The sequence below is a fragment of the Crocodylus siamensis genome, chromosome 11 (assembly GCF_052110815.1).
Source record: "Crocodylus siamensis isolate JL-2025a chromosome 11, ASM5211081v1, whole genome shotgun sequence".
NCBI classification, from domain to species: domain Eukaryota; kingdom Metazoa; phylum Chordata; order Crocodylia; family Crocodylidae; genus Crocodylus; species Crocodylus siamensis.
In genome coordinates, this window is record NC_143405.1 from 41,055,517 (window position 1) to 41,079,826 (window position 24,310).

The 24,310-nt window shown below is 47.4% G+C and overlaps 1 protein-coding gene across 3 annotated transcripts in view; it reads right to left on the bottom strand.

The window, feature by feature from the left end:
- SUSD3 (sushi domain containing 3) overlaps positions 1-23,911 on the bottom strand; it is a 73,057-nt gene extending 49,146 nt beyond the window's left edge. For all 3 annotated transcript variants that reach the window (XM_090022534.1, XM_090022535.1, XM_090022536.1), the window contains exon 1: positions 23,546-23,911. In XM_090022534.1, coding sequence (XP_089878660.1) covers positions 23,546-23,633 — 88 coding nt within the window. In that variant the 5' untranslated portion in view covers positions 23,634-23,911. The remainder of the gene's footprint in view (positions 1-23,545) is intronic.
- Between the last annotated feature and the right edge of the window lie 399 nt (positions 23,912-24,310).

The following is a 24,310-nucleotide window of genomic DNA, read 5'->3' on the forward strand; positions in this document are numbered from 1 at the left end:
ATGGAAGTGGTTAGGGCGGGGGCTGATGCCAGCATGGGCGGTGTTTGGGAATTGGGGCCTGGAACCATGTGTGGCTACAGGGCCCAGACGGGGAGCAGGATGGGGCCATAGGTCACTCATCGAGAGGAGGGGGCAGGGAGGGCATGTCCCCCCCCAGATTCATGTGCAGGGTGGGTGTGGGCTGCCTGCTGCAGACTTAGGCTCCCTGCCCTGCTGCCTTCCCCCAGGGTCTCCATGGCCCAGCGGGCAGGACCTGGCACAGCAAGCCAGAGCAGGACTAGGTGAAGAAGCTCGGTGCTGCTGCTGTGAGCCCTGTCTGCCATAGCAAGGCACTTTCTACATGCTTGGCAGCAGCAAGGGTCACAACCCTGCACCACCATCCCACTGCTGCTGGGCAAGCAGGGGGCACCTTACAAGAGCAGCGCAGAGCTCACAGCAGCGGCACTGAGCGTCTCTGCCCTTCCCCACTCTGCCTTGCTGCGCCAGGTCCCACCTACTGGGCCCCGGTGGCCCCGGGGGGAGATGGCAGCAGGGCAAGGATCCCAAGCCCACAGTGGGCAGCCCACACCTGCCTCTCCCCGCCCAACAGGCTCTGCTCTGACTATGCCATCCATGGAGTGGGGGGGGAGGGGACTCCATGCTCCACTTCCTGTTGCAACCGCAGCAGCAGCTGCTGCCTCCTGCGGGTAGCAGTCAAGGCTAGGACGCTGCTGCAGGGGACAGGGGGCTGTTGACCTAGGTCCGTCACCCAGTAGCAAACAAAACAAAACAAAACAACAAACAAACCCAGATCATTTCACATGACAAGCATGCAAATGTCCCAGAATGAAAACTATATGAGGCACGATCTGTGAACTCTAATTTACGCAAACCACATGGCTTTCAGTAGTAGCTAAGTGTATAATTCCCAAACACTGAAAACTACACAATAAACTGAAAAAAAAGAAATAAAATAAATGCAAAAATTTCATGCACAACTAGGATTATCAGCACAGCAATATCCATTTGTCATAAACAGTTACCATATGATTTCATTGTCAGCAAGCTGTGAATTTCTGTTTTGCTGATAAGAAAACAAAAATAAGTGTTCAATATGAAAATATTTTCACATAAAAATATTTCTTGGGCACCTTCCCCTTACACTCGATAGAAGAAATAAGCAGATAAGAAGCTAACATTTTGCAGAGGTGCAAGCTGAATTTTTTTTTTTTAACGAACTGCACAAATTACAACCTAAAATAGTTGATCATGATCACCATGCATTATTGGTGATCCTTGGTTTTGTCTCATAATCCCCATTATGCATATGGCCATAGTGTTTTTATTTTTAATTGCCGACTTATAACAAACTAAAACATAATGCAATAGCCAGATGCCCAAAAGAGTATTAGGCTCTGCAAACCTTGAGGACAATAAATATATTGATAACATTATTTCTGAAAGCCAAATTTTCACAAGACTCTTTTCTGGAAATTGGTATTCCTAAATCTCAGAAACTCATTGAACCCCCACCAGGCTTCACAAAAGAGATGTGCCACATGTATACAGCATAAAGCACTGGTCACCAACCAGTTGATTGGGATCGACCAGTCAAGCCCGGAGCCTCTTGCAGTCAATCCCGGACTGGGGGGGGGGGGGGGGGGGGGGGACGTTGAGCATGCATGTGCACGCCACCTGCCCCCTAGCCAGGCAGGTCAGTCGGTGGGGAAAAGAAAGGGGTGGGGGCCAGATCAAGGCCCCTGTGGTGAGGGACAGAGTGCAGGAGCAGTCAGGTGAGGGGACCCCAGCCAGGCAGACGGTGGAAGGATCAAGTCCAGGCGGCTCATCCAGGGGCAGGGGGGATGGGGCTCCCGTCGCTGTGTGCACCCCAGCAGAGGCCCTGGGGGGCACGCACCTCCCCATCTGTGCCTAGTGGAGGCAGCTACCACTGTAAGCTGGGCTTTGCACCCCGAACCCTGGGAGCGGCCCAACACCAGCTGCAGTTGGGGCTTGGGGTGCAAAGCCCAACCCACAATGGGAGTTGCCTCCACCACATACAGATCAGGGGTGGGGCATGTGCAACCCCCAAATGGGGGCAGTGCAGGCAGCAGCAGTGAGAGGGAGTGGGGCTGGAGCAGGGGCAAGCCATGCACAGCTGGGCCAGGCGGGGTGGGGTGGGATGAAGCCACAAGTGGCTCATCCAGGGGGCATGGGGGGACACTTACCCCAGAAGGGTACAGGGGGCACATACCCCCTGAATTGCATGGGGCAGGCTGCAACTGTGGGCTGGAGCAGGGCTGTTCCTGGAGGAGGCTGGGGCTGTACTGCGATCGGGCCGGGCAGTGGTGGTGCTGGGAGCAGGGCTACGGGGGGCTACAGCCACCCAAACATTCGCTGTAGCTCCCCCAACCCTCCTCCCAGCACAACCGCTGCCTGGCCCTACCACAGCACAGCCTCAGCCTCCACCATGAACAGCCAGGCACCACCTCCCAGGCCCAGCCCCTCCCCAAGGGCATGGGAGCCAGCTATGTGGCCTGGATCTGCATGGGGAAGGGCAGTGCTGGGCTGTGCTGCAGTTGGGCCAGGTGGTGGCAGCACTGGGAGGGTGGTTGGCCAAGCTAAAGCAAATTTTCGGGTAGCTGCACCCTCCCCCCCGTAGCTCCACTACCAGTGCGACCACTGCCTGGCCCGACTGCAGCATGGCCCCAGCCTCCACCAGGAACATCCCGGTCCCAGCCTGCAGCTGCAGCCCACCCCACCACAAGCAATTCCAGGGGCACGCACCCCCCTGTGCCCTCCCAAGGTGTCCCCCCTCTCTACACTCCCTAGACAAGCTGCTCATGGCTCCATCTCACCCCACCCCAGCTGTGGAGGGCCTTCCCCTGCTCCAGCCCCACTCTCCCTCCTCACTGCTGTTGCAGGGGATAGATCAAGGTACTTGCATTGAGGGAGGGAGTGGAGTTAGGGCCAGGGCCTTGATCTGCCCTGCCCTCCCACAGCTCTTTCCCCTCCTCCTACCCCTTCCCCCACAGACTTATCTGCTGGGGAGACCTGCCTCCAAATAATTTTTTCTCCCTCTGCCTCAATCTGTCCCCCACCCTTCCCACCCTACAGACTTACCTTCTGGGTAGAGGATGGGGGGCGGCAGCAAAGGGTAGATCTTGGGTTCCTTTTCAATTCCAAAAGTGATCACCTATTTAAAAAGGTTGGAGACCACTTGTGTAAAGACTTAATTTGTTAAGAGGCTCATCTGAAGCAGGGGCAGTTGGAATTGAGCCACTGAATGAAATAAACAGCATCTTGCTTCACAACAACTGCTGCACATCACTGGCAACACCCTTGTGGCTAAGTACAGACAGTCAAAAAGCCCAAGACTTAATCAATTCAATCTTTGCAGGTTAGTCTAAGCTGCATAGATTGAACTGATAAGCAAGTGAACAGACATTCACTTTTGATTTTGGAAATGCAGCCACAGGCCTGCAGTGGCCCAGGGCAGACAGCTTGGGCCAAAGCTAACCTGCCCATTCTGCGGGGGTGGGGAAGGCTGCAGGGGAGGTGCAAAACATCCTAGGATGTTGGGGAACTGTGAATTAACTTGAATCTGGGGGGGATCTGGGACAGAAGGTCAATAAACCAATTTAACATAAATCGGTTAAGTCTGATACTACATCCATCCAGGTTTATCTTAAACCGGTTTCAGACACTGAAAGCGGTTTATGTTCACTGAACTTCTGTTAAGTTACAGAGTTGAACTGGTTTCTGGTCACGGGTTTGTGTGTAATTTCTGTCCCTAGCCCATGACAATATCGTCACTTCCTGTCATGATAGTTGTCAGCACATCAGGGCTACATTCTCAGTTGTACTGGGTTCTGCTGCCACATTTAGCTGCTCTCAAAAGCCCTGACTCCAACTTGAAAGAATAGGCATGTACATAACTTTTCAGGAAATCAGTACTAAAAGTGATACAAACAACGCAATAAACCAGACAGGAAATTCAAACCTGTGCCGCACTAAAGAGCATTTTAACAGCTTTTAAGCTGTGTTATAGCCATCTAGTTGCGCATCACCTATGAAGCCTTTCTGTTACTTAATTATATAATAATGGCTTGCTTCAACAGTTTCTAATAAAAGCACATGTCAGCATCTTAGCAACTGAATACCCTAACCTTTTCTATTTTACTGTTCTGTGTGTGTTGTGCTTAAGACTAAGTATCTGAAAAGCCATAAAAAGTACATGCACTTCCAAGAGAGTGGGTAATGGTTGATAATGGCCCAGGGCCAACAACACTACACAAGTATTTTTGAAATTCTGTTTTTTTTAAGCTTATGAGTCAGCTGGAGCTCTAAGTTTGATGACACTAATATGCCCTGATTTACAGCAAGTGCTAGAATATGCACAGATTTACATGAAAAACAAGCAAAGCAGTCCAAGCTCTTACTGGACTGGGCAGCTGTTCAGTCCAGGCTCCCCAACCACACTTTTTCTGTAGTGCTCAACGGAACGAGCCTCCCCTAAAGGAACAGTAAACCCTCACCCCAAGTGGAGACCATGGTCTGTCATGAGAAATACAGGGCACAAACAGGAGTTCCATCTGTGCCAAAGGAAAAGCCTTTCTCCCAGCACAAAAGGTGTACAACTGTTCAGACGTTTTCTTGTGAAAGAATTGGCTCTTTCCTAAAAAGTTAGCTCTGTTACCTACAAGGCAGATCTTCCTCCTCTTAATCGAACTTGAACAGCTGCCCAGTTCTGTAGGCTGTGAAGAATAATTAGTATCCCACAGCCCTCTGCTCTCCTTCCCTCCCTCCATGGGAGAGAGAGGTCAGGAGGGAGAGCACTGGCTCCCTGACAGTCCATCCAGAATCAAGCCCTGTGGGAACCCTGCATGGAAAACGCCCACTCGTTTCCAATCAGCTGATCAGCTGGAGCGGAGAGGCATTCTCCTGCAGCAGGAACCTTCCCAGAGCCCCCGGAGGGTTGTCCTCAAGAAGAATGTCCCCCTGGTCCCTTCTGTACTTCTCCAGGTGCCCATTACAGTGTAGGGGGCCACAGGCAGCTCCCCAAGCTCGGGGAGCCCTGCAGCTGTGGTCCAGCACCCTGCCACACCTTCAGGTTCCACCCAGAGGAGTGCATGGAGTAGAGGCTACTCTCTTGCAGAGGAACCTGGGACAATGACCTCCTACTCACCACGCTGACTGGTGGGATGGAAGGGCACTCTCCAGGGTCTCATTTTCAGCAGCTGCTAACTGCTAATTGACAGCCTTCCCCCTTCCCAGGCTGGGGAGAGGGCAGGTTGTCAACCAGTGCACTCCCAAGGGCAGGGATGCCCCAAGGAGCAGCCCTCCAGTGCCCCACTCTTCAACTAGGGGGCAGGAATACACATAAACTCCAGCTCCCAGCCTATTTTTCTAGAGGTAAGAATTTCAGCTAAATGAACACCTGTCCATGGCCATACTATAACCAGAAAACCTTCTTTACTGCTGAGGATGAAACCATGAGGCTCTGCAACTACATCTCCCAGCTGGTGCTGAGGCAGCATTTCCAAATCAAATATTTCTGTTTTCCGCCAATATATTTTAGGTTCTGTGTTCGCACAAAAGTCAAATTCCCCTCAGGGAAAAAAATCAAAGCCTGATTTCCAGCCACATAACCATTAGGCTAACTTGGAGCACTACTGAAAACGCCACCTTTAAAACAAGTTTTCTCGCTGATGATAGACACTAACCTTAAACAGAAAGAGGTATTTGAGGAAAGCGCCTTTTAAAAATGGTGGTGTCTACTTCCATGTCTGAGTGTTCTTCCCCTTTAAATCCGTTCAACAGCAGTACTGATGCACAAAACAGAGCTAGGCTGTCTTCTGAACAGATGAAAGAGCATTATTTTCTTTCAGCAAATTATTTACCATATAATTAGCCACAAATGCAGTTGTTCTGCAAGACTTGTCAGTGAAACAAACCAAGCACCTACTGATTTGCTACCATCAGTGTGGAAGCACCTGCAAGTTTGGAAGCAATTTTCCTTCCTCTTTGCCACGGACCTGTACAAGACTCTTTCTTGCGGTTTCTACAGGTCTTTTAAACCAATCAAATTTAATGCAACAAGCACATGTCTGCACTCTGCAGTCAGTTCCTGTATTCTATTGTCAGGTGTTTCTTTGGTTTAAAGTAAACTGTGGTCAAGCTGGTGCACAAGCTAAAATCAAGGCAAGCTGCAAAGCAACCTTGAGAGATAAGAGCAATAGGGGCTGCATATAATGAGGGGAGGCTCAGTGATAATAAATACACCCAGGGAAAAGAAATAAATAACATGGGGTGAAAATGGGAGGGTGTATACAAGCAATTTCACCCACAGCATGCATCAAAGCAAGACTATTTTTACTTTAATTTGTGGTCTTACTCTAGCAAAAATGTCTGAGTCACTCCCTGTTATGTTTTGAGACAAACTGTTCAATTAATATGGCACAAAATATTTGGCTTTACCACACATGAAGAACTGTGGACTTTTATGTAGGGTTGGCAAGCCTGTCAATTGACTGCATATATTTGACGGGTCAAAGATTGTAACAATTAACTACATTTTGTTGCAGTTTTCTTAACAGAAACATGATTTTTTATTTTTATACACATTTCTTAATGGAAAATCTCTCCTTTTCAATATAGTATTTGGGCCTATTTTTACCTATTGTAAAAAAATTTTTACAAGTTTTTATTGATATTTGACTGGTCAACTGACCAAATTTTATTTGACCAGGTCAAACACCTAACCCTATTTATATGCTGTTCTCTAACTAGTGTCAACCCAATTTGGAATAAGTTTTGTGTCCACAGAAAGGCTATTTCTCTCTCAGTAAATTGAAGCCACTGTCATATTTAAGAATGGATTAAAGGCTGCAAACAACTCCAAGTTCAAACACTTCCCAGCCGTGAGAGATGATCCCAATCCAGAGATGATTTTTGCAGCCAACCCAAAGCTCAGTGGATCAAAACAAAACCACAAATTCAACCACCTTTGAGGCAGGGAAAATAGAAACCCGGATCTGTCCCCTGTGGGTTTCACTGAGCGCCACCTAGTACATTGTTTGTGTGGGGAGGAATTGCCAAAACTGTACTACACTCTCTCTGCTGTTTTTGGCATACAGGACTCCCCACCCAGCAGGTAGCAGGGGGTTAAGTTTACTTTCAGAATTTTCTGCTAGGAAAAGCAGCAAAAAGACCAGAGACAAGACAAGCCTTTGCTGCTAAGTTTGAGCGTTTTCACTGTAATAGGCCAAACCAAAACCCTAAACTGAAATATTCCAGAACTCTGAGCATGGTGAGATGTAGATTTAGATCTGAACTAAGGCTAGGGACAGAAGTTACACATAAACCAATATAAGTGATCAAAACAGCTTTAAACCTGTAACAGAACAGCAGTGCCGTGCAGTTAAACTGCTTTCAAAATGTCCAAAACTAGTTTAAGATAAACCTGGTTGGATGTAGTATCAGACATAACTAATCTAGGTCAAATCAGTTTATGGAACTTCTGTCCCAGATCCCCTCCCAGGTCAAGTTAACTCATAGTCCTGCAGCATCCCAGGATGCTTTGCAGCCCTGGGCTGTACTGTCTGTTCTAGCCAAGAAGGGTCTGCCCCACCCGAGCCCCCTCTCTGACTGAGGAGGTAGGGGAGAGCCCCCCCACCCCAGGCACTGGACCCATGCTGGATGCTACCTGGCATGAGGGAGGACGAGGAATTCCGTAGCAGGGGCTTGATTCTGCCTGCCCAGAGCCAGGAACCTGGAGGCCCTAGCCATGACTCCTCCTCAGCCAACCTGGCTGCAGGCATGGGAAGTCAAGCCCCATACTGTGTGGTTCCCCTCCTCCCCCCGCACTGGGCTATAACTGGTTGGGGGTTCAGCACTGAGCCAGAGGAGTGGGGGTGGCTGGGGTACTCCAGCCCAGCTCCTGGAGTACCCCAGGAGTCAACCCCCCACTGTGGGCAGAGACCATCCTCCACTGTGAGCTTCTCTCCCCCCCGCCCCACCCCACACTGGGCAGCACCCAGCTGGGGGTCTGGCATTGGGCCGGCCAGGCGAGGGGCGGGGCTCCCTCCCACCCTGAAATCTAATATTAAGTCTGGTAACAAGTGGAACATCCCCTGTCTGCACCAGGAACAGGGCTTGGGGGACCCTGCCAGCGGTGGAGCCTCCCCTTTGAAGCTGGGGAATCTGGCCGGCCCCCAGCTGGAGAGACTGTTCCTGCCTGAGGTGGGAGCACAAGGTTTTGGGGGGCGGGTGCTTGGCAGCCAATCAAGGATGAACCCTGCTCAGCTGCATTTGAGGGCCTTTGGCAGTGGCCAGCGGGCTGGGAGGTGTGATCTACTGCCCCCCAGCTACCAGTATTGGCCACTGCAGGGGTCTGGCTGCCTTTCTGGTTTCAAAAGCGAACGCGAGTACTCTTGCCTATCAGTTCAATCTATGCAGTTTAGAGAAACCTGCAAAGATTGAATCGATTCAGCCTGGGGCTTTATGACTGCCTGTACTTAGCCTAAACGATTAATCTCTGTTGGAAATATCTAACCTTTTCCAAACAATACCAGTATCTTTCTATTAATGTTTGAGCTGCAAACAAACATCATATTCATTCTGGGATAAACCATTTTACCTAGGACAAAGCACAGTTGTACAAATGTCCATGTCCATTGTCTAAGGATAAATCCTAAAAATGTTTCCTGGATAAGAAGTAGTAACAGTTTATCCTGGGATTGCGTCATCGAATCAATACCAGAAAAACAGCAGTGCATTCAGCCACTCACTAAACCTTAATTAGAAGGGTGATATTTTTGTCCCAGGACAAACACAAAAACAGCTTATCCAGGGACAAATACAACAGCTATTCCTAGTATTGGGTTGTTCAATACAGTGATCCCAGTGAGCATCAGAACTAAGCACTAATGACCATTTTAGCTATTTTCTGAAGTAGTTCTTTCTGCACAGCCTGAATGCTGTATTAGTCAAGAAAAAATCCAAATGATACATGGTAAAATGTTGGGTGGCAACATGTGTGATACCCCTACTTTGAGTCTGAAGAAATGGAAGATCTGAGAGAGCTGATTCTTATTTCTTTCTTTCTTTTTTAAAAGGATGATTTGGTTCTAGTCACTATACTGTATTCCATGGCTCATTTTTTTCCAGTTTGCATCAGAGAATATCCTTGTCTGTAGATTTCAACAGGAAGGTAACATTTAATATTTTTCTATTAATAAGTAGAACTGAGAAATAATAATGAAAAGAAATACAAGATATTTGAAGAGATCTCTGGTTAAGTAATCACAGAGGTTTCCTGCATTTCCTTAACATATTTACTAGCAATATTGAAAAATTAAGTTAGGGCACCTCATAGAATCATAGAAGTAGGGTCGGAAAGGACCTTGTAGATCTTCAAGCCTGACCCCCCCGCCTGGGCGGGAGAAAAAGACTGGACTCAAATGAGTCCAGCCAGGTAGGCATCAAGAGAGTTGATACAGGATGATAACGATACAGTTAATAGCCACTGAAAAGTTGTTTGAGAGTAGGTCCAGGGTGGACATTAGAAGGCACTACTTTACACTCAGGCCGGCTAGGATCTGAAACCAACTTCCAAGGGAAGTGGTGCTGGCTCCTACCTTGGGGTCTTTAAGAGGAGGTTTGATAATTACCTAGCTGGGGTCACATAAGCCCAGTATTCTCTCCTGCCCAGGGTGGGGGTGAGACTTGAAGATCTACTTAGGTCCCTCCCAACCCTATATCTATGAATATATGAAGATGCATTAAAACCAAAGCAACCTAGAAGCATTCATCTACTTACAACTGCAATGTTACTCCCCAGTTAAAAATAGCAGCTGAGGAATTCACTAAAACTATGTCTTTAAGCAAAATCTTTTTCAAATAAAAGTCACTAGTGAAACTGGCGTCAACTGTTGTTTTCATGACTTTAGTGACTGGATCTATTATTGCTGCACTAGCTGTGACCTTCTTATCCCCTCGGCCGCTGGGCAACATTTAATCATGTTATTGACTTTTGATCTCTCCAATACATTATAAAGGAGATAATGTAAGAAATAAATTACATGCACTATCAAGTGTATAGCTTGCATTTTCGTCTCTAGAATAAACAGTCTAAAGAGGATTATATTACAAGTGTATCTGAAACTAGAAACATTCCCAGTCCTTTCATCTTCATTTGCACTTAAGACACTGTAAAATGTGCACAATGGCCAAACATATATGTACCATTTCACAATACAAAACTAGCACAGAATGAGTATCCATCACTGGGTCAGTAGCCTTCCCAGTCTTGACATCCTTACTGTGCAATGCAGGATCAAGCACTGAGGGTACTATTTTAAAAGCCCAATTAGGAATGGGTTTTGTATAACAAACAGCATCATCAACATTTACAAAAAAGAAAACGGTATTGATTACTTATAAAATACCACATATTGCCAGACATATGCCTGAACCCAACCCATCTAAACAATTGTGGTATCTAGAAAGGTTCAAATACAAAGCTAGATCTTAATCTGATTTTACTAAATGCCTTTTCTCTTTATAAAAGGACAAAACAAAACCACTGTGGAAGCACAATCAGTGGAAGCACAGAGAGTCTGCTGCAGTTGAAAACTACCAAATCCAGCGTAGATCTCAAATCTGCAGTATATGTACACAACTCTTCTCTAAAACCATCTTCCTTATTCAGGAATATTAATACAGGGAAAGGAAAAAAAAGAACATTTTTTTTCTGTTTGGTCAACTTCCTTAGTCCCTGGATCATTATTCTGTTTTATCTTGAATGAATTACAGGGATCTGGATGAACAGACCAGACCATAAAAGATAACCAAACATCACTGAAGGATCCTCCCCTCTCCTGTATTCCGCACAGCATCCTTTCATCAACAGCTGTCCAGGTACCTGCCTTCCCCACTCTAACAGTAAAGGCAGCAGTGCTGCAGGTTCCCTTTTTTCCCCCCCAGTTACCAGCCAGGTTTTGCAAGGCCTAGAAATACCTTTTCTGGTGGAGATTAAATTCACAAGACATCAAGCTAGTTTTATACCTTGAATAGTTTTAACTTCCATCATTATTTTCCCCCAATGCTCATGAATATAACCTCTCATTCGTTAAATATGTGCAGTCAACCATGGCATTTCTGCAGACAGACCAAAATGATATGTGGGACCCACTAAGCAGAAGCCATACTTTCTAATGGAAACAACAATGACCAGAAATGTTAACCTTTTCCCTAATCCATAATAAAAGTAATGTATTATCTCAGAATAACAAAAGTTGCCAGAATATCAGTGTATGCTATGTATATATAGAGTACATTTGCAACTGCTTTATGAAAACTCAGGTTTTAGCCTCTGGTTTAATTTTTTAACATCTTGTTGAATTACAGGCCAACTCTCAATGGGGATAAAATGATTATGATTATTCTTTGTTGAATCTTTCATTGCTCCCATATAAGGCACATCCCCACACACCAGGGCATGCATTTGCCGCAGCACAAACAGCAGAGGCATGTAACTGTACTGCTGCTTTGTGCCCCAGGGTATGCCCCACCTGTGCTGGCCCCAGCAGCCTTGCCTTGTGGTCCTGGGGGCTCACGGGGCAGCATCAGCGCTGACTCAGCTGCATGGAGCCTGGATGGCAGCCACAGCATGGCTCTAGAGCTAGGGACAGACATTCAAAAAGCCTGAGTCTGAACTGATTCAACCTTCACAGGTTAGTCTAACCTGCCTAGGTTGAACCAGTTTGCAACAGCGCAGACATGTGGGCACATGCCTACTGTTGCTCAGGCCAGGAGTCTGGGACACTAAAGTGTGCCCTCAGCTTGTGGGGAGGTCGTGGCCAGTCCAAGCTGAACTGGCCAGAGAGGGATTTAATTCCCCACTCCCTGTCCCACCAGCAGGGACCCAAACTGGGTCTTCTGGGGGCTCCCCCTTTGCTGCTGTAGTGGTAGGCCAGCCTGGCTCCTGATAGAGGTGGCAGGGATGTGAGTTATTCTCTCTTCTACTCCCATTGCCCCCAGGGGACCACAGCCAGGTCTGCCTGCCCCGACCACTGTGGCTGCCGAGCAGCAGAATAAACCCCCTCCTGTCCCCTCTGGCGGACACTGGAGGGAGAGGGAATAACTCCTGTCCCTGCTAGCCATCATTCAAAATGCCTTAACAAATAAATGTTTCATCATTATTACTCTTCCTTTAGAGACGTACGCTAGGGCTAGGGACAGAAATCACACATAAACTAGTTTAAGTAATCAGAAACTGGTTTAAACCTATAACATAATAGAAGTTCAATGCACATAAACCAGTTGCAAAATGGCCATAACTGGTTTAAGATAAACCTGGTTGAATATAGTATCAGATTTAACCGATTTGGGTCAAACCAATTCATGGAACTTCTGTCCTAGACCCTCTCCTGGTTTAAGTTAAACCAGAGACCTCCAGAATTCCAGCATGCTCTGCAGCCCTGGGCTGGGCTGTGCTCTCTACTCCAGAGAGCAGGGCTGGCCCCACCCACCTGCTCTCTAGCCCAAGCAGGGGCAGGGATGTAGCTAGACATGTCCCAGCATGGCCCCATTAAGGCAAAGTGAGCAGGGAGGGGGTTAATTCTTCCCTCCTTCCCACCCCACACAGCCCAGGGTCTGCCTGTCTGTGGGCGAGCAAGCAACAGAGGTGGAAGGGGTGGCCGGGGCTGGCAGACCCCAGCTGTGGCCCTAGGAGCACAAGGGGCAGAGGGAGAAATTAACCCCCTCCCTGCCCCCTTTGCCTTAACTGGGCCATGCCAGGATGGCATCTGGCCACACCCCCAGAGCAGTGGGGGGGTGGGGACAGCACCCTCTGTCATGGTGCCCAGGATAGGGTTTATTCCCCTACCTCCCTTCCCTGTCCCACTGGCAGGGACCGCAACCATCCTGGCATGGCCCTGTTAAGGTTATGGGGGCAAGGAGGTGGCAGAGGGGGTGGGGGAGGAAGAGGGGGAAAAGTCCCCCTCTGGGGCCAGGTAGTGGAGCTGTGTACCCAGATTGCTCCCAGCTGTCAGAGAGCTGCTGTGACAGGCAGAGCTCTCCCCTCCTCCTCCACTACAGGGTCTGGTCATGCCCCCTTCTGGCCACGTTCCCTCTTCCCCTACCCTCCAAACCCTGTAGCTCAAGGTTGAGGTTTAAACCCCACCCTCAGTCACACTTTGTCTACCAGGGCCTGGCCAGCCTTCTCCCTACCCCCAAACCCTCAGCTCAGCTGCACTGTGGAAGGGAAGGCAGGGCTGCTCTAGCACCCCTAGGCTTCTGGCTCGAGCCACTGCAGGCATGTGCCTGTATTTCTGGAATTAAAAGTGAATGTCTATCCATTTGCAAATCAGTTCAATCTCTGAAGCTTAGACTAAGCTGCAAAGATTGAATCCATTCAGACTCATGCTTTTTGAATGTCTGTCCCTAGCCTAGAAGTTTAAAAAAGTTAAGAAATGTAATTATACAAGTAATTTGTTTCTTTTGATAGTTCTGTATGTCACTACATCAAAAGACTAGAGGAGGATTTAGATTTCTCTTTCTTTCCTCACAGATGGAGACTGTCAGCATAAATTACCTAAGGTTTCAAACCAAGCATAGCTTGTTCAGATCATCAGCTAAATACTCACAGGTGTTGGGGCCATCAGATATCTGATCAGAAAATGGTGCTCTCTCTTCACAAGATTGGTACCATTCCAACATACCTGATATATTAATCAGTTCACATATATTTCATTATAACACACAACGCTAGCCTAAAACACAATGGCACAGATACATAAACTTTGAAAAATAGCTGGATAGGAATGGAAAGTAGTTTATTTGTAAAACAGACAGAATATAATCCATAAAATTCTTGATAGATATATATGTTTATACACATAATTGTAATTGATGTGCCTGCTAATCCTCTTTAAGCCATGGGTATGAAGCAGGGGGAAATTATGAGCTAATCGTGTATGAGAGGCTAAGGATTTAAGATATGCAGTAGCCCTGGGGGAGAGCATGAAGAACAGAAGACAGTTATCTAAGCACACATGGTGGAGAAATGAATAAAAATATGTTTCTATAACAATATCAGGATGTTTCCCATTTTTATCATTGGTTTCAATGGTTCATTTAATTTGCAATATAGGAGGTGGAATTTAAATGCTGCCTTCAACAGCTGACTAATGGAGAAGCAAAGAGGGCCTTGTCCCAAACCCAGAATAGAATCTATTATTCACTGTAATTTATTTGTAAAAACATTTCTTTGTTAAAAGAAACACATACACTAAAAGCCAGGTTAACTGCCCCCCTGGGCTTTATGAACAGCAGTGTAAAGGAAGAGGAGACTACCCAAACTGCCCTTCTGGAGGAGTCTCCAGCAAGCCAGTTGCCTTGTCCTTGGCTTCCTTTCCTGCCTTCTCCATTGTAGGAGCCTCCTGAAGGCAAGGACAGTGGCCTAGCACAGACTGTAGCCTGACAGCCAGCCCAAATGACAGTAGCCTCCAAAGCAATTTCCCTCCCACATATTTAAAGTTCTCTGCTATGCTCAAACTGGCTCCCAGTCTTCAGTCTGCATTTGACTTATTGGCAAGGTACAGACATAACACTTTTACCAGTATAAGTGATCAGAAACCAGTCTATACCTGTAGCAGACCAGAAGTTCAGCACACAAAACTGGTCTATATCTGTAACAGAACAGAAGTTTGGTGCACAAAGGGCATGTTTACATGAGACACTACTGTGCAGTGGTTACTGTGCATTTATTTAGTACTTGTATAATCAAGCACTAAATAAATGCACTGCAAGTGTGCAGTAGCTCCAGTGAACGTCTTATGTGATGCTACTGTGCAATAGCCAAACAATACTGTGCTGTAGCGTATTAGCACTATTTGTGCTGTGATGTGCTAGTGCACAGTATTATTCAGCTACTGCGCAGCTAGTGTCTCATGTAGACATGCCATAGACTGGTTTACAAATGGTGGCACCTGGTCTAAGATTTCTCATGTGTCCCCTCCCCCCTCCCCTCCTCCAAAGGGTGAATGCATGTTTTGTTTGCTACCAGTTTAAACTATGCCATTTACAGAAAACCACATAATTTAGATCGGTTCGGCTCTGGCCTTCTGAACATCTGTACCTAGTCATCACGGGTCAGATCCTCAGCTGATATGAGTCAATGTAGCTGCCCCAACTTCAGCACATGGGCAGGTCTAGATTATCTGCTCATGATAACTGTCTGGTCTGCTTCATTAATTGTGGTCTATGCACACATGCAAACAATAATTAACGTTACAGCTCCGAGTAGATGTCCATCTTGTCTGAGATTCTGCCTCTACCGCTGGCCTTTCCCTTTCATGGCAAATTTGCCAGACTTTGCTCTCAAGTTCTGAAATACTGATTGAAATTGACTGAAATATGCAGTTTCAGGGGGACCAAAATTACTCACTAATTATGGTTGAAGTGGGCAAATAATTTAGGTCCCAAAACGGGATAAATTGTTTGAAAATGGCAAACAGTCAGTTTAAAATGAAAAGTAAAAATATTTAATTAAAAAAATTAAAACAGATTGTTTTGCCATTTTCAAACAATTTATCCCAAAGTGAACACTTTGTTTATTTTTTAAAAGAATAAAACTTAGGGGTGAACATACAAAAAAATTAGGTACCCAAGGTCAACAAGAAATGAAGATTTACTTTTACAATTTCTTGACTCGGTCACCAAAGAATGAAATCTAGCATTTGCCCAGGCTGAAGAAGGCCATCAGGGAGCTTATTATGGTCTCATAATTCTCAACCCTAACCCCAGGATAAATTATAGTAACCCAGTGCTGTTCTACCTGGCTGTGGTCCCCAGCTGAGAGTTAACAGAGTGCTGGCAGACTGTAACCTGCCCTGACAGGTCCCCTATGCAGGAGGACCCAGTCAAATGGCAGTTGGTATATCAGCCGATTTGACAATTTTGTACAGCCACACTAAGCTAGGCAAATTCTCAGCTGCCTTGCTAGGGCCAGACATGCCCATCTTGAGTGGAGTGAAACAAACCACCAAGACCAAAGAAAAGTAGAATCATGCCTGCATTTTTGCTCCTGGGCCAGATACTGGCCTGTGCATGCTTCCTTCTGTTTTCAGATAATAAAGTCTGAAACATTTTCTTTAGCTGACCTTCTGTTTCAGGTTGCTGACTGTGTACTAAAGAACTGTGACCCAGCATTTGCAACTTTCAGCAAGAAATTCAGTGAATAATTGATTTTTTTAGACTCTAGTCTTAAAGAGTTAGCAATAACATGCAATTTATTATGGTGATAGAAATCACTCATGTACTGAGAAAGTACCCAAACAGCCACACTTAATCTTCTCTGCAGTGTTATAACTGTATAATTCTTTCTCTGCTGAGGTCAGACTGCAGGCTTCTAGATCCTATTCCTCCTTGGTGGCGGTCGATGGGGGGAGGGGACAAGTTAGAACATCCATGTGTATGTGTAAAAGAGAGAGAGACAGAGATGTATGCAGAAGCATGTACCACAATTTCAAAGCATACAACACTGTGAACAGCATCATTCACAGAAAATGAATTGGTTCTAGGTTATACAGGCTGTTTTGCATGTGATCCTGAGGTGCTGAGAACCCTTTGATTTTTGTGGAGTTCATAGATGCAAACCACCTAGCAGGACTGGATCCTGTGATAGGAATTCATATATCCCAACAGATACTACTAAAATTGGAGAAAGACACTGCAAATGCTTAACAGTACCATTCAATACATGTACCCATTTTGGTTCATTTGACTATGAGCTGGTCAAGCTACATCCACAGCAGGAATGAGCAAGGAAGTCACACCAGATAAAGGGGTGTAATTTCTTTTTCACACTCCTAGGTGCTATTGCAAGCAAAACTTTGCAGCGTAGACCTGACCTGTAACCAAACCTGTCGTAGCCCCAGTGGATTTTATGACTGAGTCTTGATTAGGATTCATTTCTACTCTTCATAACCTATGCATTTAGCAGTGTCTATGATGTCTTCAAAAATATAAAAAAGCTTGCACAATAAAGCAGGATTCCAGTGAGGCTGCAAATAATTTCTGTGCCAGTTTCTTCATCTATTAGCAAGTTGAGGCTGTTCTGTGGAACAACACAATTGCTTATCAAAATACAGGAGTAGAAATTCAGACTCTCATGTAGAAACTGCCATGTAAGTCTGCTGGTTCTGATTAAATAATTTATCTACTGAATTCTTTGGTCCTTCACATAAAACAAAATCAGGCAGTCTTATCTGAGCAAGGAGTGCAAGATTTCTGTTAGATTTAATCTAGACTCTAAAACAGAATTATTGTGGGGCCCTCTTACGCAACTCCGAGGATTGCCTTGTTTTGGCATGGTGCAAATGGGAGGGCCAAGTGCATTCTGATAATTTAACACCCTGGCCAGGCAAAAACAGCCAGATGCCTTTCTTGTTGATTTCAGTTTTTTAAAACCTCAGTATTTCAGGTCCAAACCAAGCGGTACAATCCCTCGGTGAAATTCAGATGTCTAGTCATAATTCATCTGTTAACCTGGGTAATTTAAAACTAGACTGGACAAAGCACTGGAGAATACTGTAGGGAACAATCTTGCATTGGCAGGGACTGAACTAAATGACCTAATAAATCTTTTCTACCTCTTGTATTATCCTGTTCTAGGTTTTATGGTGCACACAAAAATTGTTCCCTCTAAGCTACAATAATATTTGGTGTGAATGTTTAAGGGCTGAGGTTATCTTTTTGTGACGCAGAAGATAAACCCCACATTGCAATTAGTGATAATTCTGCAACCTTCCTTTCTTTTGTCTTACATCACAGATTTCTCTTTGAACATAAAAACCTGAAGAAACTACCATTCAGTTCGTACAAGCTGTAGCTGACCAAATCCTGCATGTCAACCCTGTGACAGGAATAACAGGAGATGCATTGGATCTACCACACCCGAGGTAGCCAACTGCATAAGATTTCCAGCTGTTATTTTGCCCAATTAATACTGAAATTATGGGAAAACCTGGAGTTATTTTATCCCTCAGCCTGCAAATCCAAATGTGTTATGGAATCAAAGGAACACTGACAAGAGACTCTTTACTACCTTGGTGCAGAGCTTTGTTATTTCTGGCTTTGAGGAAAAACATGCTTACCTTGGTCTTCTCAAATAAACACCTGGAAGGCCTGCCACATAATCTCATAGTGTCTATAGTGTCTTCACTGATAAGCTTGCTTCCCCAACTGCCTGAAAAAGCCATCAGCAAGTTTTTGGGCCATGTGCTTTGAGTGCTATCACATCAACTTCCCACCTACACATGGTTTCATACAGAAGTTCCCTGAAAGAGCTATAAATTCCAGATCAGGGCTATGAACTGAAGAAATGTGGGAGGGACCATGACAAAGTCAAATTACTGCTACGAAGTTCTCATGGATGATATTTCAAGCTGGGGTATCAGGAAAAAAAGGCTTTTTCACACTACCGTTCTATTTCCTTCCTCCAAACCTTCACTCACCTGTTCCCTTACATAACTTAGAGCAGACCGGGATGCTGTAGATTACGTCTGTCTACACTACCCTCCAAGAGGTTTCTAGAAGCTGAGGGGCAACAGAGAAGCTTGTATTCTGGCCAAGGCCCATCTCACTGACCAAACCCTGCATGTCACTCCCGTGACAGGGGTTTCATAGGTTAGTAGGGTCAGAAGGGACCTGAGCAGATCATCAAGTCCCACCTCTCGCCATGGCAGCAAAGAGTACTGGGGTCAAACAACCCCAGCAAGGTGACTGTCTAGCCTTGTCTTAAAGACCCCCAGGGTAGGAGCCAGCACCACTTCTCTTGGAAGTTGGTTCCAGATCCTAGCCGCCCTGACCGTGAAGTAGCGCCTCCTGATATCTAGCCTAAATCTACCATCTGCCAGCTTGTGACCATTATTTCTAGTCACTTCCTGGTAGTGCTCGGGGGAACAGGGACTCCCCCAATGCCTGCTGGTCCCCTCTGACTAGTTTGTAACAGGCCACTAGATCCCCCCTCAGCCTTCTCTTGTGGAGGCTGAACAGGTTCAGGTCCCGTAGCCTCTCCTCGTAGGGCCTGCCCTGCTGCCCCCGATCATGCGAGTGGCCCTCCTCTGGACGCTCTCCATGTTGGCCAACATTCCTCCTGAAGTGCAGTGCCCAGAACTGGACACAGTACTCCAGCTGTGGCCTGACCAGCATCGCATAGAGGGGGAGGATCACCTCCTTGGACCTGCTTGAGGTGCATCTGTGGATGCATGCCAAGGTGCGGTTGGCCTTCCTGACTGCGTCCCCACACTGCCGGCCCATGTTCATCTTGGCATCAATGATGACTCCAAAATCCTTTTCTGCCTCTGCACTGACAAGAAGGGAGTTCCCCAGCCCGTAGGTATGGTGCTGGCTCTTCCTCCCCAGATGCAGCACCTTGCACTTGTCAGTGTTGAATCCCATCCTGTTCTCATCTGCCCACCCCTGTAACCTGCCTAGGTCCGACTGCAGCCTATTCCTCCCTTCTAGCATGCCCACATCCCCCCGCATCTTAGTGTCATCAGCAAATTTGAACAGGGTGCTTTTTACCCCCTCGTCCAAGTCACTGAAGAAGATTTTGAACAGTGAGGGCCCGAGGACCGAGCCCTGGGGGACCCCACTGCCCACATCCCTTCAGGTCAAAAATGACCCGTCCACCACCACTCTCTGGGTGCGGCCCTCCAGCCAGTTGGCGACCCATTTGACTGTGTAGGTGTCAACACCACAGTCCCCCAGTTTCTTAATGAGAATGGGATGAGAGACAGTGTCGAAGGCCTTCCGGAAATCCAGGAAGACTACGTCCACTGCTACCCCTACATCTAAGGATTTGGTGACCTGGTTGCAGAAGGCCACCAGGTTGGTCTGACAGGACCTGCCGCTAATGAACCCATGTTAACAGGAGATTCATCAGATCTACCGCACCCCAGGTAGCTAACTGCATAAGATTTCCAGCTGGTTTTTTTCCCAAAGCAGCACAAGGAAGCTGAGGTGGCATGGGACAGATGAGCACCAAGTATCTACCCTGTGTAAACAACTATAGAACGGCAAGAACAATTTATCTCAACAGCTTTAACTTGCTAATGGCAAAAAGCCACAGAGTGATATGAAAAATGTAATGTGTCTGTGGTTGTTTAAACAAGTGAGGGCTGGGGATGAGGAAATACTTTGTTTCAGCTTCAAAGGTGCTTGAAACAGTTTGCTGCACTTTTCCACACACCATGATCCCTTACTGAAGACTCTGCCATCCCAGTGTGTGCCATAACACTGTGCTTCCCCAGAACAGTATCTACAATACTTTGATCTCTTTACTGTGGGCCTTCAGCCATACTCACTGCTGGTAACACATATTTTCTCTTATAACCAGAAATATAATATAGAGTAGTTTCCACAGCTCTAGTTTGAAGTATATTTTTGAGGATTTCAGCCTGCTAACAAACATTCTGTCCCAAAAGGGACATCAAGCCCCCTATTTAAATCTGTTTCAGGTCAAGGTGGGATCAGGGGACAGAGAAAGGGCGGTGGGAAAGGGAAGGGAGAAGGAGGGGCAGCATGAGAAAAACTGCATATTTGAACTTTACAACTAAGAATTTCCTGAGACTTGAAAGGAGTAAGGCTATGCAGATGAATTTCTTTTAACTTTTCCTCATTAATGTATTCATGCAAATAGGCATGTCATATCATCCTTTTCACTGACTGCAAGAGAGATGTCTGAGGGAGTCTTTCAACATAAATCACTATTATTACCTTATCACTTGTGGCCTGTAAATTTACAATGGGGACATGCCACCTGTGTGATATGAAAAATGATCTCCAATAGCATGGAACAGGAAAAAGATACACTACTGTACAACTGTTTTCCTGTAGGGACTCAGTTTGTCAGCTCTCCTACAGTTATTGCTGCATAAATAACATGTTCAAATCTTAAGTCTCCCCAATAAGACTTATATGACAACAACTAGCCCATCATATTTTTAGTTGTGTATCTAAACCCCCTTGCTGGATTAGAGATCAAGTCAGAGCCAGCTTATTAAATAAATATTGATGTGACGATGATAGGTATTTATAATTAGGATAGATAGAGAAGACCAGAGCAAGGCCCTCTGTATTACGTATGGCCTGCATACAGGATACAAGGAAACCTGCTGCATAGGTGCCCGCTGCCCAGCAGGCATGTCTGTAAATTCTTCTGGGGCACAGACCCTACTGTACCTGCCTCATGACAGCTATGGTAGGCCACAACAGGAATTGATCAGAGGAAAAGCTGCAGATCCACATTTAGGCCTGCTCCAGAAAACTCTTAGACAAACACCTATCCTGAGCAGTCTCATTGACTTCAGTTTGGGGCTTGAGTAGAAACCCTTAGTACCAGCATGAGGCATTGCTGCTTTGGAAGAGGTTGCCATCTGGTTGATGGTGACAGTAGCCCCAAATCCAGTCCTTGAGTTGGGAGGAAGATAACACCTTCTCAGCTTCTCCACTTTGTACTGGCAGAGCTCAAGTAATTCATCCCTTTCTCTGAAGCTCTATGCTGCTGCAGCTGCACAGCTTCTGGTACACGTTAGCTCATTTAATACTATCTTAGGTATCAAAACACTACATTGCAGTCGGTGGGTTAGACATACCTTATGTGTTTTAGGGCCAGTAAGATCCATTAGTGCTAAGCCCCATTCCCGCTAAATGATCTTAATGCACGTAGTAGGCAGGCAACCGTTGATCCTTCAGGATCAGGGTGGTGCATACCATGACCTTCGACACACATGCCTAAGCAGGAGCACAGAGCAGTGAAGGATGCCCAGACCTTCCATCCCCACTTTAGATGACTGAGACAGAATCCAAAGGCCAAACCGACTCCAATGCACGTACTTGGATACCATTAAAGTGTTGTTTCAAGAAAAATGAGACAGCTTCATTTTCTGCCCAGTCTATCTGTACTTGTCAAGAGATTATTTCATTTTAAGAGCAGAGAGCTCTGAACACAATATTACTATGAAGATTTATTCCTTTCCCCTTCAAAATTATATTTCAGTTTTACATGGGTCCTATATGTCTATCATTGTAAGTCACCTCTGCCACCACTGCATGCTACTTTTATATACATGCATACAAGCAAGTGGACATTAAACCCCCTCTTATCACAAGATAATTCCACTACATAATATTTAAAGTGCAGTAAATTATTGCTAGAATGACCTGTTTAGTAAGGTTAGCTGTTGCAGCCAGCTTCCTCCGCATGTGTTGACTAAAAACGACAGTGAATTCCTGCTATTTTTGTTTCTTCAAAACACTTCTATAGATCAAAACTGTTCCAACAACAAAACCAAGGCTACAGCAGAGCAAGTAAAGCAAATTTGCACTGGTGGTTTTTTGACTGCAGAAGAGCTGCAAAAGCAGGCCTTAGTCAGTACTTCCCTAGTATCTCAGTTAACCACATTCGATTATACTTTGATGCCGGGCAATAGAAACAGTAGTACAGCATATGCTGGCCAGTAAACTTAATGTAAGCCAAAGCAAAAGTTGTTTTCACTCAGCTTTTAATCAAACTAGTATAATATTTAGAAGTAATTTTTTTTCCTAAAGGCAACATTATCTGTCATTATTGGAAATGGAAACACTGCTCTGCCAAAACATCTTGGTAGTGAACACGTCCTACAAGTCCCAAGCAATCAGCTTGCATTTTTCTTTCCAACTTATTATGTCGATTTAGCACCTTATCCTTCTCAAAGCCTTTAATCTGAATAGAGTCTTGACAGCTTTTCAGTACAATTACACCAACGTAAACGAACTTTTCCAACCATCAGTTACAAGAGCCTACTGCTAAAGGGCTATTATGAAATGATTACCATGGAACCGCAGCTGCATGAGGGCCAAGGCACTTGCAGAGATTCACATAATTTAAAACTCCTCAACGCACATGAAATTTTCAAGGTGGCAGCTATGGCTCAGAAGTGCAGGCAAATGCCTCCAGGGAGTAGTCTGGCTCACAGAAGTCAGCGCCCAAGGGCTGGGAGTTTTGCTGGGGCAGCTCAGCGGAAGCACCTGCATGCAAAGACGGCACTCCCCAGAGGGGTCCCTCGGGGCCTCTGGACCAGGGCGCAGGCTGTTCCGCTGCACTGCCTCCAGCAGCAACTCACCCTCCGCTTTAACTGCACAAAAGCGCAGGAAGCAAAGCCACGAGCGCAACCCGGCTTCTTAGGAGAGTGGGCGCGCGGGTGGCACCCAGCCCCCCCAGCACCCAGCCCCGGGCCAGCACCTGCCAGCCGCCACCTCGTCGTCCTGCTGGTGCCCCCGGGGCTCTGGCACGAGCCCGCCCCGGCCAAGGCGGCCTGTGCCCGCGCCCGGCCGCTTCCCCGCCGGATCCGCGTCGCCCCCGCCCGCTGCCGGCCCCGGGGCCCGCAGGGGGGCGCGGGCGGGGGCGGGGGCCGGGAAAAGTTGGTGTCCGAGGCGCGGGGAGCCGGGGCAGGGCGGCTTGGCCGAGGGGCAGCGCCCCCCACCCCGAGCCGGCGCCGCAGCCGCGCTCACCCACCTGTGTAGTTGCGCGGGGCGCGGCCGGCGTCTTCCCGCATCCCCACGGTCCGGGCCACGTCCAGCCCCGAGGCGGTGGCCGCCGGCATGGCCCGCGCCGCGCCGGAGCTGCCGCGGGCTACGCTGCGCTGCGCTCTCGGCTCCGCGCCGCCGGGAGGGCAGGGCAGAGCCTGGGAGGGCCGAGCACCTGCAGCCGCGCCGCGCCGAGCAGTGGGACCGGACGCCCCAGCCCCGCTCCGCTCCGCTCCGACCGCACCTGCCGCCCGGCCCGGCCCGGCCCCGCCCCCGGCGGGCTGACACGGTGCTCGGCGGATCCGGCCGGGCCGGGACTAGACCGGGCCACCTGGCCGCCGCCCGCGCCGGCAGCCGGGAGGGAAACGCGGATTCCGCTCCCGCCCTGAGGGAGGGGGATGGCGCCGCAGGCGGGAGGCACGTGCGTGTCCCCCGGCCGGGCGCCGGACACGGCTCGAGCGGCGCCTGCGGCCCGCTGCCTGAGCTGGCCTAGAGAAGAGCAAAAGGGGACGCACCGTTAAGGTTTCACAGCTGGAAGGATGAAGGGACGTGGTCAGGGTCTGACCGGGACAGGAACGGGAAACCTCTGAGCCCCTGAGGGACTGTCACCAAACAGGTCACCTCTCCGCTAGGGTGAAGTGACACACTCAGCGTAGACCATCTTAAGGGCACTTAAAATGTGAGTGCCCATGCGCTAAAGCTCCTTAACCCATGCCAAGTGCCCGCTGAGAATTTCAAATTCTACCACTCCATG